The sequence below is a fragment of the Dermacentor albipictus genome, unplaced genomic scaffold (assembly GCF_038994185.2).
Source record: "Dermacentor albipictus isolate Rhodes 1998 colony unplaced genomic scaffold, USDA_Dalb.pri_finalv2 scaffold_13, whole genome shotgun sequence".
In the NCBI taxonomy this organism is placed as follows: Eukaryota; Metazoa; Arthropoda; class Arachnida; order Ixodida; family Ixodidae; genus Dermacentor; species Dermacentor albipictus.
In genome coordinates this window covers 10,582,063-10,595,026 of record NW_027225567.1, presented here as the reverse complement: position 1 = coordinate 10,595,026, position 12,964 = coordinate 10,582,063, and the positions used below count along the sequence as shown (strand labels likewise).

At 45.1% G+C, this 12,964-nt stretch overlaps 1 protein-coding gene across 8 annotated transcripts in view; it reads left to right on the top strand.

Moving 5' to 3' along the window:
• Window positions 1–12,964, top strand: part of LOC135915697 (organic cation transporter protein-like) — a 268,323-nt gene that overhangs the window by 132,592 nt on the left and 122,767 nt on the right. For all 8 annotated transcript variants that reach the window (XM_065448831.1, XM_065448830.1, XM_070528580.1 and 5 more), the window contains 2 exons: window positions 1,928–2,031; window positions 4,972–5,126. In XM_065448831.1, the coding sequence (XP_065304903.1) occupies window positions 1,928–2,031; window positions 4,972–5,126 (259 nt within the window). The remainder of the gene's footprint in view (window positions 1–1,927; window positions 2,032–4,971; window positions 5,127–12,964) is intronic.

Genomic DNA, 12,964 nt, shown 5'->3' with positions numbered 1-12,964 from the left:
CATCCCTGGTGGGTTAAAGGGAAACTGAAGAGTCTGTCGAATTCAATAAGATGCTCCTATATGGATGCGGTAACCTTATAAACGATGCAGGTAAAATTTTGGGGTTTTTTTCACGTAGGAGCGACGTATTCGCCGGATAAAATTGCACTGTCTCTCCGTCCCCCGTCGAGCGCCGCGTCTTACTGCTGACGCTGACGATGCGAGCGGAGACCGGAAATCGCGGTGTGGTGACGTCAACACTGGTGTTCCATTCCTTCGCAGTCTCTGCGACCATGCCTGACTGCGCCTGTTTCTGCGTGCGGGCCGTCATATTCTGCTTCGCTCGACCCTGCAATCCTTTGTTTGGCTGTACGTATAGGGGTAGTTGACGTGTGCAGCATCAATTGAAGTGGTGGGCCGATCATGTCGGTGTTCTGTGCAGCCTACGGTTGCAAGAACACCAGCGGCCGCGATGATGTTCCAATGTTTCATTACTTCCCGCAACACAAGAAGCTTTCAGCTAAGTGGGAGGCTGCTGTGAATCGAAAGAATTTCAAGCATTCAGGAACAACAATACTGTGCTCTAACCATTTTCGTGACGACGATTGCTACCAGAGTTTCTCAATAATGCGTGAATGAGTGAGAGTACTACTCGCTACTAGCAGGCTTTCTAAACGCAGCGCGAAAAGGTCGGGCCAACGAACACATAAAGATGGGACGGGTGCGGGCGGATGGATGGTAACTGGTCTTCGAAGACCTTATGAATAGATACACGAACTCGTCCAAACCTGCATTTTGATTTACTGCTAGCTCCTTCCTGTTAGCACGCCGAACGGAAGGTGCATGTTTATCACCCACCCTTGACGCAGGTTTGGTCGCAAACCGTCGTTAATTTTCTATTCGCACGTGTGTTGTGACACAGCCTACATGCAGCTACCATAACCCAGTGCAAGTGTAAAATTTGCAAGTGTTTGAAAGCCAGCGCACGCCAGGACGCTGCGCTCCCGCTTCTCTCGCATACAGAGAGAAACCGGCCGTCTCACGTAGCCAACGCAATTCACCGCCTTTACGGCTCCCGTTACCAGTAGCATGCGGATGGCGCGCTGATGAAGGTCACTACACGTGCTGCAAGAGCCGGAAAACTTTTCCCGCATCTAAGCCATATGTGTAGATAGCCGACCACTTTGAGGTAGCTCACAAATGCCGACGATCGCATTCCCGCTTACGTTCCACGAGGAGGCATGTAGGAACATAACAGTACAGTTGTTTGCCCGGAAACGAACTCACTAGATCGCTGAATCCAGCTTTGCAAAAAGCATAGCTATACTGTGTAGAAAATTATGCATCAGCCAAAGGAGTCGGTGCGTGAACATGAGACTTTTGTAACAGAAAATATCACTGGGTGGAAACGTCTATTCTTGCGCTTAAGGGCATTGTACACAATGTTGATGCTTGCCGCTTTTCAATGACGCTACAGTTATTTCTTACCATTAGGAGAGCCGATCAGGGAAATATCAGAATCTTTCAAATTAACAAAAGGAAAGAGTGCTGTATCAGCCAAGCATCTCTTCTACTGAGCCATCGTGAGCTCTTTTTGTAAAAGAGCACTAGAATAAACGTGTTGATAACACAAAATAAATGCGATAGAGTTGCAACCATTAGAATAAACTGTGTTAGTCATTTTGCCTGTCTTTGACGCCCGAGTCTGCGTGGGTGTCAAATATTCAGTGTCTGTTTTGGAACAAAGTAGTTGGGATTGCAGTGAGTTGTCGTGCTGCCCTGTGCTTTGTCCTTTCAAGTGCTCTGCTTCGCCCACACGGTATGATAATTACAACGTGAGCGCTGCGTGAGAAGGTTCCACTGTGACGTCAGCGCTTATGTAACCAAATGCTGCTGAGCTTGAAATATCTGAAGTGATGCTGACAACACGTTTACCTACCGCTTCCAGTGGGACCTGGTGTGTGGCCGTGGTTACCATCGATCGGTCACGCAGAGCGTGGTTATGGCGGGCGCCCTCGTCGGTGTGTTACTCTTCGGCGAGATGTCCGACCGGTGAGACACTGCTACGGCGCTACCAAACTGGGCGTACTTGAAGGGCTCCTCACTACATTGAACATTGCGGTTATACGCGGGAAGTTGTTACGTGCCCTGTAGGGAGCATTGTGCCGCAAGAAGTTTTCAACTTGGCTCATCAATAGCCGAGATGGAAATATTTCAATGCCACGGACCCATGATTTCAGGAGGCGAGCGTCTCCGCGAACAAGAACACTCTCACAAACTATCAGAAAAGCAAAAAAAGACAATAACTTCAATGCCGTAGTATATATAGTTGGAAGTTTATCATAAGAGAATTAAAATATCTTTCCTATCACAAATGGTGGCGGCGGCCATGTATTTGGTGGGAAGTGCAATCTGCGTATTCTGGCATTACGCTGCATAATAATAACAGGATTAGCAGAGCCATTATACTTCGTGTCAAGAAGCGAACGGACAAAGAGGCTTGTGGATGGCATAGGCTCACTACTTCGTTGCTCTATCATGCCTACCTTTTCCTTTTCTCACTCATGTACATTTTTCTGCTTGGCGTTAAGTATCAGCTAAAGCAAAAGTACAAAAATTTCTTCCTTAGCCATTAAGTAGGCAGCACTGCGCCAAAAATAACTCCCGAATATAGTAAGATATTTTATGGCTGTTACAGCAGGAAATGTAACGTGTTTGTTTACGCAATATTATCCTACGAGTTGTTCCTACGAATTTGGGCTTTTCCTTAATGTGACGAAAGAAAAGATATTTACGTACATTGCGCATGAATTGGTCCCCCACCCTCCTAAATGAACTGCCTTGCCGGAATGCGCAACTCTCACTATAATAACTCGGCCTGTCTTTTTCGCCATGAAATTTCCGCTGAAAGCCTTGCCGGGGAGAACCAAGAGTTTTGCATATATGTCCGTCTTGTCGCAGAACAAAATGAAAAGACTCCTTCCTCTTAGGCGCCCAAGCCTCTATTACGGAATAAGTGTAAGACGCGATTAGATTAGGTATAGGTTTAGGTATAGGTATAGGTATAGGACGTCAGCCCTCACAACACATGATACAACAAATGTGAATGTGTGCGAAAGAATGAAGTCGAATATGGAGGCCATTTCCTTTTATGCAACAATGTCGTGGCATTTTTCACTCTTTTGCGCTCTTTGTGCTTCTGGGCCCATATCCACAAAATGATCTTACGCTAGAATTATTCATTACAGAAAATTCCAGGCAGTCCTGATGCTGGACATATCAGCGCGCGAGACCAGCCAGTGGTCAAAAGCACTCCCGAACTTTGTGAATATGTCCCCTGATTGCGTTATCCTGATTAGTAATTCCCCCTTGCCTATACAATATCTATGTGATAATATTCGGTAAATCGTGTTTCGCCTAAGGGTTATACTGTAACCCCTCTCCCGCTATATGGGGCCCTATAACGTAAAACTATTCCAATATGTTTCTATTCCAATCTCCTGACATCAAATTTGCGTAACCACCAACGCAAGCACCGGGCGGTCACCCGCAGGGTTGTCTGAACAGACCAATCAAACGCTCTCCTCGTTCATAGGAGGTCACTTTTGCTGGCTTGAAAAACGAATAACATTGCCTGCACTGAGCGGCTTGTCCTATCTAATTGGCTCACAAGAGGTGAGGAGAATGCTCAAGTGGAGAGGGATTCGATGGGGCCGAGCCACTGCACTGAAAGTCGATAACCGGATGAAGAGGGTGGTGCCGGCGTCTACTATTGGTCGGCTCTCCCTTTCTTAGCTTGCGGTGGCCGGTCGAAAATCGCAGCGGCGTGCAACGGAAGCTCAAGAATGACGCTAAAACTGACCCTCAGCAAAGAAGAGTTCGCAGAATGATGGGGTAAACGTGCCGAAAGTGCTCGAAAACGTTACAGGGCCACGCAAGAAGTATTATTATACGCAAATGCACCCATGCTCTCCGGCAGGTGCGAGTAGCCAGCGTCTGAGCGATCGGAGGCAGCCATCTTTTATTCCTTTCGGAACGGGGCAGCCTGCGGCTATTCCGAAGAAAATTCACTTTTGTTCGGCATATTAATGCATCTTTATCGCGTACACGTCACTTTGACGCAGTGACTTCTTGCGGTTTTGTGACGTCGCGTGACAGGCACGTGAAGTGGGTGCAGCCCGAAAACTTTTTACCAATAGCCGAGGGCTAATGGCGAAAAGGGGTCAAATCAGAAATAACTGGTTTTCTTTTTTCTGTCACATCATGCATAATCAGTGTGTACACATCATATCAGATGGGAAGGTATCGTGGTTTTCGTGACGTCGCGTGACAGACCGGTGAAGTGGGGATGGTCGAAAAAAGTTTTTGACCAATCGTGGAGAGCTGATAGCAGAATTGAATAGAAAAGTTTGGCATAGTTTTACGTTATAGCGCCCGTGCTCAGTATTATTTATGTAGCGTTTATTGTCGCAAAAGCAACCAAAGCTATGTTTAGCATTCAAATTTCAGCTGTAGAAATGATTCTTTGAGAGTTGACGTACGGATTTTAATTCACAGATTGCCAATAATTTGACCTGGCAGCGGACCAGCCATCGGTGATCAGAGTGTTGCTGTGACTGCGTAATTAATCGCCCACTAAATTTGTGCTCGTAGTAGATATCACGAACCTTACCTTTTTAATGTGTTCGATTGTTATTAACAATGTTGACTACCATAAAATTGGGCCATCAAACTTGACCATACTGCCATAGAAATATTCTACTGCATAATTACAGAGAGTGATGGGCGTGAACACGCTCCACCAGCACTCTGTGGAACGAAGGGCGTTCGCTGGTAAGCCGACAGGTATACCATAATATATTCTACAATGAGGTCGCCTCTAAAAGAAATCTTCAAAAATATAACTCACAACGTTTAAGCTGCTGGAATTCTAGACTGGAGGCCGTGGCTTTGGATGGACCATGAACATGCACTCCCATCTTCACCTTGCAGCCTGGGCCGCCGGCCGACGTTCTTCACGTGTGTGCTGATCATCACGGTGTTCGGGTCGCTGTCGTCGCTCGCGCCGGCTATCGGATGGTACAACGCGGGCCGCTTCATCGTCTCCATGGGCGTCGCCGGGTGCCAGGCCACCACCGTCTCTCTTCGTATGTGCCCCCGCTCCTTCCCGCAGGCTACTTCGCCCGGTCTCGCGCATCTGGTGAACACTAGGCCAGCACCTTGAAGAAGAGGCAGTGCACACAACGCAGAAAACAGAGCGGACAAAACAACCGCTGCATTAACGCCGCATACGTTTTATTGGAGCGTTTAGCGTGTCCGCTATTCCGGTCAACCCTGGCAGATTGGGCGTAGTGGCAGGGGTACAAACGTGTGTGGCCCGCACGCTGCAACCCCCTGGTTGCCGCAGAGCTCAACAAGACATTTTAAACAGCGCCAGAAAACACACGGACAAGGAAGAGCACAGGACCACTCCTGTGATCTTCCTTGTCCGTGCGTTTTTTGGCTCTGTTTAACATGCACAACCCACACCAACTAGCTCGCACAATGCTTCTAAGTCAACCAGAGAAACAGAGTTAATGCAGTTTTAGTTTCTCGTGTTAACAGTAATAGCGGACTTTGCGGAATATAGGGATCGAAATGTGCAAGCGCAGCACGTTAAACTACCCACAGCGTTTAGCGTACTCATGTACGCTATTTCTCAGATGCGTCCGCTAACGTGAAACTCTCTACTTTGCCGCCTTTGTGTGGTTTTCGTAGTGTACGTATAAACATGGTGGCTGTCCCCGCCGACAACTACTAACTGAATTGGGCTTTGCTTTTGTAGCATTCACTTCATTCTTAGCAAATGAGTGCATAAGCAGCTTTCGCTTAGTTTCAGACCAGAGTATTATGAATAACCTTGCGGATTTTTCGAGATCACTTGTCGTTGCAAATGTGTCGAGAATAGCGAGAGGAAGGATGGATTGATGGATAGATGGATGGTTGCTATGAGCGTCTGCTTTGGAATGGGGACATGGGTTGCACCACCAAGATATTATTATATTGCCTAATATCCTACCTATGTTCAAAAAAAGGAAACAAAATCCCACGGCGAATTCCCACAACCAAACTTCCTGAACTGCTTTTGTGAACTTTGTTATTGTACGCCTCCGTCGTTTGTTATTTCTCTACTTTTCTTCTACCAAACTTCCAATCGCCTCTTACTAATCTCCTATTGCGGACATGCTTACTTTCCCCCTGCTATCGCTGAATGCAAGGGCTTCAAGGAGGCCAGATATGCCTAAATAAACCACTGGGCACATGTCTTCACATTCTAATCAAACAAGCTCCACCGTTTCCCTAGCTTTACCGCACCAAGCGCATGCTTCTTCTTTCTTATATCTTGCTTTATAAGAGCTTGTTTTAAGGCATCCTGATCTCGCATCGAAAAGTAATAGGCTTCTGTTTGAGTTATCATAGATGGTTTCTTTCCTGCTTTAATTTTTCCTATTAAGTAGTTACTCATGGCACGTTTCTTTTTCCATTGCCGCCAGCCATGTCATTGTCTCGGCCTTTCTGTCTTTCCGCTTGACGTTATTTGTTGCCATATCGCTCACTATAGCGGTTGCATACTTGCTGGTAACCTTCCTAGTTCTTTTCCTCCACTGTGAATTGTTATTCCTGTACAAATATCTTAGCACTCTCCCAGCCCATTTACTTTCTTCCTCATTTCTCAATCGTTCGTTATACTCAATTTTACTCACAGCTTCCCTCACTTCAAAACTTGTCCTGGCCACATCACCCTGCACAGTCTTCGCGTGAGCGCCCAATGCGAGGCGTCCAACATCGTTAACATTAGTTTCACATCGAGTCCTGATTGTACCGCTCATTTCAAGCAAAGAACCGCCATTCCAGATGTAAGTCGTGGAATCATTACACCTTTACACAAACCCCGGAGCACTTCGAGCCTATTGTATCTCCATAGCACTCTGGTTTTCATTATGGCCGCATTTCTCTTCCTCTTTGCTGTTACTGTTTTTTTCCTGTGTTGCGATATATCTACTGCCTTCGTTTATCCATATACCAAGGTACTTATATTGTTTCCCGACAGATAGTTCCTGGCCCTGTATTGCCACTCTTTGATCACTGTTTTCATTGAATATCATAACACCTTATTCTTAACGCGGGCTTTCACACCTAAATTGTCGCCTTCCTGTTCACAAATATTAGCTAGACGTCGCAAATCCCATTGCTTGTTAGCTATCACCACAATGTTGTCTGCATCAAATAAACCTGGAGCTGCTGCTCTCCTACTGTACCCGCCTGTTTGTATAAGAGATTAAACCCGTTATTACTTCCTTCTAGCGGCCTCTCCATCTTCCCCATGTACATCATAAACAGCAGTGGGGATAACGGGCACCACTGCCTCAGTCCCTTGTTGATAGCAACTTTGTCATCGCTCCTCATCCCTTCCCATTCAACGCAAACGGTGCTTTCTAGGGTAAATCTCTCTCAAAATCAGTATACAATCGTCGCCTAAGCCTTCCGGAATATCCCATAAAATGTTGCAGTCTAGGTTGTCTTACGCTCTTGTAATGTCTAAAAACGCCACACATAACGGTCTCCGCTCGTCTCTGGATATTTCAATGCACTGAGCACGAAAAAATACGCTATCTTCCGAACACCTACTTATTCTGAAGCCATTTTGAAGTTCTCCCAAAATGCCATTATTCTCTTCCCATGCATGCAGCTTTAATTTCCTGCACTGCTAACCTGTATATTACTGATGTAATAGTCAACGGTCTATATGAGTGACTTCTATCTTTCTTCCCCGTACGTCCATAAATTAAAGTCGTTTTACTTTGTCGCCAACTCTCTGGTATTCGTCCATCTTTTAAAGCTTTTTCCACAGCTTTCAAGAGAGCTTGCCTAATTTTCGGTCATAGTTGATTAATATGCCTAACCGGAACATTGTCTAGCCCTGTGGCTGTGCGCTTAGGAACTTTTTCTTCGGCTTTCTGCAAGTTGGACTTCGTCAGCACCAGCTCCTTTTCCATCTGGTTCACTTTCATGCTCTTTGTTTCTTAAATACAACCCAGTCATTGGCTTGGAACAATTCGGCTTTCATTTTTCGGCTGTAATTTCATGTCTCGTCCCCTTCCATTTTGTTTCCATCTTCGTCTAGGATATGCTGATGCATTGTTCTAGACGTCCTGCATAATAAGATTATGCGGTTCTAAAATATTCTGGGTGCAGCCTTCTTTTTCTCACGTATTTCTGACAACCAACGTTGACTTTCGCTTTTTATCTGTGGGTAAATCAGTATTCGATCCATAGGTTTTTCCTCCCGGTATATTTACCGTTTTTTGACTATTTCATCCTTGGGAACTGCGCCTTCTTTGCGTACCTGTGTTCTCGAGATGCTTGCTGTTGCTCGGTGATCGCTTCTCGTATCTCCCTGCACCACCAGCTTTTCGGTTTCTTTCTTCCTTTCCAACAAGCATGTTGCTACTGTTCCCGTATTTCTCTCGTTATTACACTTAGAATCTCGCTTTATTCACGCTGTTTGCTTGGCCAATTGCAACATGTTCCTTGACACTTGTGACTATATTTATTTTTTCAGCGTTCAAATTTAGGGTGGCAATTTTTCACTCCTTGCTCTCTTTCCCAACTATATATCCCACTTTCAAGATGATGCATTATGGTCACTCCCTACGTTGCTATACCATTTCTCGTGAATAACCATTTCTCTCAGCTTATCATGAATTCCTTCTGTAATCACACAGTAATCAATTGTCGATTGCCAGTTTTCCGCTTGCCATGTGGTCTACCCGTCATACTTAGAGCCTGTATTCATGATAACGAGATTATGTTGCTCACAAACATATAGCATTCAATTTCCGTTGTTGTCCGTAGAGCCATCTAGATCCGGCATGTGAGCATTCATATCACCTAATAGGAATATTTCGGCATTATTCCCGCAACCCTTAATATCAGCATTTAGGCATTTCAGTAACTCTCAGTTCTTCTCTCTGCAATTATTTCCTGTCCACAAATACGTTAAGCCCAGCCAAATTTTATTTCCACTCATTGTACAAGATAAAGAAAGATGCTCTTGACATATTCAATTTACTCTTTTCCATTTGACACCCTGATGGATGAAAATTCCGGCTCCCCCTCCCTTTGTTTCCCATTTAGTTCTGTTGCACCCTTCTCAAACATCATTCTCAATCACTGGCGGCTCTTCCGAGTCTCTAAGGTGCGTTTCTGTAACCGCAAATACCCCTATTTGATCTCTATTTAAATCCTTCTCATTCTCTGCCCACATTTCTTTTCTTCTGCCACCCTGAATGTTTATGTAGGCTGTTGCAGGGCGAGCTCTCTTTCTTGTTTTCCTCCTTTTCATGTTATTGACGGTGATGTTATTCTGAAGTGCCCCTAGGGGACCTTCATTACTACCTACACTGGCTTCCTGAGTGCCCGTGGGCCCCCTAAAAAGAAAACCGCGCGACCAGCAAGTCGCCAGCCCACTTCTCGTCCAAGCCTGTGAATGAAGTGGATCCCGTTTCGTTGAAAACCACCATATCTTCTCACAGCCCTTTCTATTTCTACACTCTCAAAACCTTTCTCTTGGCTCATTGTACATATGGCCTCATTAGCAGCCACTACGGCCCTTTGTACTTTACTCCCACGTACACACAGCCCCGACCCTGTGCACATCAGGATCTGCACCTGAGGGGACAGCTCGCGCAACTCGTCTACCCCCTTGGCCAAGTGCTGGGCTAGTCCTGTCCCCTTTCTGCTTAGGACGTCATTTGGCTCACCTGCTACTACGACAAAGTTGCGTCCGTGGGCATTTTTTGCGAGCTTACCTTTTGCTCGCTCCATGACAGAACCCAATGTCGGCAATGGAAATGTCCGTGCGGCAACTCTTTTATCGCCTTTCATCCTCTCCACAATTGCTTCTGAGCACCTAGCCAGGTTTTGAGTGGCTGGAGATAATCACTTTTTCATTCTCTCCTACTACCGAGGTATCTCCCTTTTCCTTTGTCGTCCTTTTCCGTGTGATTCGGACTTGACTAGGGGCATTGACCCCTGTGTTCCTGCTTTTCCTTTGTGGCCGCGTCAAAGTAGGTGCTGCTCTTTTCAGCTACCCCCTCCCCACGTTGCACGTATTCCACGTGCTTTATTGACACTCCCTTTCTTGTCATGTCGGAAGACTGCGTTCTATTGCCGCAACCATTCTTGTTCACGATGGTGGCCCTATTCAGCTTTTCCTCGACTGCTTGAAGTCTTTTTTCCACCGCCTTCCATGAATAACTCGCCATATTTAGCTCATTTTTTAGCTCTTCTACATTTTTTACAAGCTTATCCTGGAAATATTCTGTTTTCATTAACCTAGCATCGACATAACAGTGCCTGCCGATCCACTCGATAAACAGTAATGTAGAAAGTTGGGCTAGTTCATGATTAATCATCTTTCCTTGCTAGTGAAGCAGCGCACTGGCATGGAGACGGCGAAGACAAATATGAAGTATGTGTTCTGAAATAAAATAGTTGCGAGTGCAGCTAGAGTCGTATATTCTTGTGTGTCTTCGCCGTCTCCGTGTCAGTGCGCTGCTTCACCGGCAAGGTAGGATAATATCCTCTCCATTCTCATCATTCTCCTCGCCTACTTTGAGGGATCCCCGCTCGTACTGCACGGTTTACTGTCTTTCTAACCATGTGTTGCACTTATGTTCCAGAGGCGTACCTACCGGGGAATCAAGGGGGTCAAAATCAAGGGGTCAAAAGTATGTCATTTGCCCCCTTACTTTTGAAAGTGGGCGCTGGTACTTTCGGCTGCACGCTGGAAAGTCAATTATAACTACAGCTTAAGTTAAATTTACATTCTGAGGAGAGTGACCTCATAAGTAACGCTTTTCTTTACTACGCATATGCCTCTGCTTGGACAACGAAGATTGTCTTTTGTGTCTTCTCCGGACGGCCCATAGCGGACGATGCGCGGATAACCCCTGGCTCTGGGCAGTGCCCCCACTAACATGCTGTCAGCTTGCACAACTTGCATCATACCCAGTTTTTTGCGACCGCTATATCTGCATTCTAAAACACAATCAGCTTGTTAGATTTATTCGGTGGGTGAGAGAATAGTCCGGATAAAGCATTATAATCAGCCGCGCCCTACGACTAGGTGTGCCTTAAAGCCTGAAATCGTTGGATCATCAAATGCCGGAACTCTTTAATATCTGCCCATTGCAGCGTACTGTCTCAGTATCTTATCACCATCAAACATCTAATCAAACCTCTTACAACTATGACTGTCGAATTTCATTGTGTAATCAGACCTACCGTAGTTGTGCTCATGAAAATGACCTTGGTCTAACTCGCACAGCCATTTCAATATCAACTGAACACTTTCTTTAATTGTTCTCTAAAGTCATGTGTCACTTCTGACTGACGATTTCATTTTCAGACTGTTTCTAAATAAGAGCCACACTATTACTTTCTTCTCGGCAGGAGCAAACACAGCAGCTATTTATAATTTGGAAACGATGAGGGCCACTTTTTGGTGATGCGTACCAAAAGTGTGCACATGTAGGTTGCTTATGTGCTATGAAAACAGCAAATGATTGGTCGTTTTATGCCGATTTTTACGCGTTATAAACTGTATTTGGTTGTTAAAACTCGGTATTCTCAGTAAAATAGGCGGAGCACGATGTTTATATTTATTCGACGTACGAAACAATGTTCTGAGTGACGAGCGATATATTTTTTTTTTTATTCAAATACCCTAAAGGCCCAGGAGGCATTACATAGGGGGGGGGGAACAACAGTTAGTACAAAGCAACGCAGTACTACGATGTGTACAGAAGTCGCTTACCATTAACAGCATGCTAAATATAAAAACAAAATATAGAGATACATATCAACAATAATCAACAAACATTCAATTGTTACAGAGAGTAGCGTTATATATACATACACATGTGTGAAGTGAGGAGGGGGTAAGAATGAAAGTTACAGCTCAAGGTGACATTTCAGGCTGGTTACAAACGCTTCGTAATCAATGACAGATGCAATGGTGCGAGGCAGAAGATTCCATTGACGGATGGCTAGGACGAGCGGCGAATGAAAGAAGAGGTTAGTGCCAGCAAAAATGGGTTCGACTTTGAGTTGGTGGTCAATGCGTGGGGATATGCGATGTGCTGGCGTGAGATGGGATATAGCAAAGGAAGAGTGGCTGTGATATAATTTGTGGAAAAAGGACAGTATGAAAAGCGTTCTACGTCTTTCGAGAGGAGGTAACTCTCGAAAGACGTAGTTTCGAGAGTTACCAGTTTAAGACGCAGTTAAATATGTTTCTTCTGTGTAGGTTTATAACATTGTTGGTAGAAAGTTACTCATTAAAGCGTTCCAGGGTGTCATTCTGCCAGTTACCTAGATGTTTCCTACAGTACTAAATAACGCACGAGGTACGGCTGTGAAATTCCGTGAAAATCGCAAAATTTTTGGTGCAGTGCGTTGCGAAAGTTTTACTTTTCTGCTTTAAATGCAAGTGTGACTGATAATTACTAAACACTGCTTTCTTTTCATGTATTTTCGTCAAATACCTTCATCCAGGGATTACGATCGATTGTCAATAAATGGGTGATATTTAAATAACTTTACCCCAAGGCACTGGAGACTCCATATAGAAAGCAAGTCAAGGTGGAAGAATGATTTTGTGCATGTTATAGTGACCCATCATAATTACATAGTTGGGCTGCTAAGCACGAGGTCACGGGATTGAATCCCGGCCACGGCGGCCGCATTTCCATGGGGGCGAAATGCCAAAGCACCCGTGTACTTAGATATAGTTGCACGTTAAAGAACCGCATGTGGTGCAACTTTCCGGAGTCCCCCACTACGGCGCGCCTCATAATCAGAAAGTGGTTTTGGGACGTAAAAACCGCATAATTTTACTTAATAATCAGACAGTAATTAACTATTCATTTATGGTACAGTC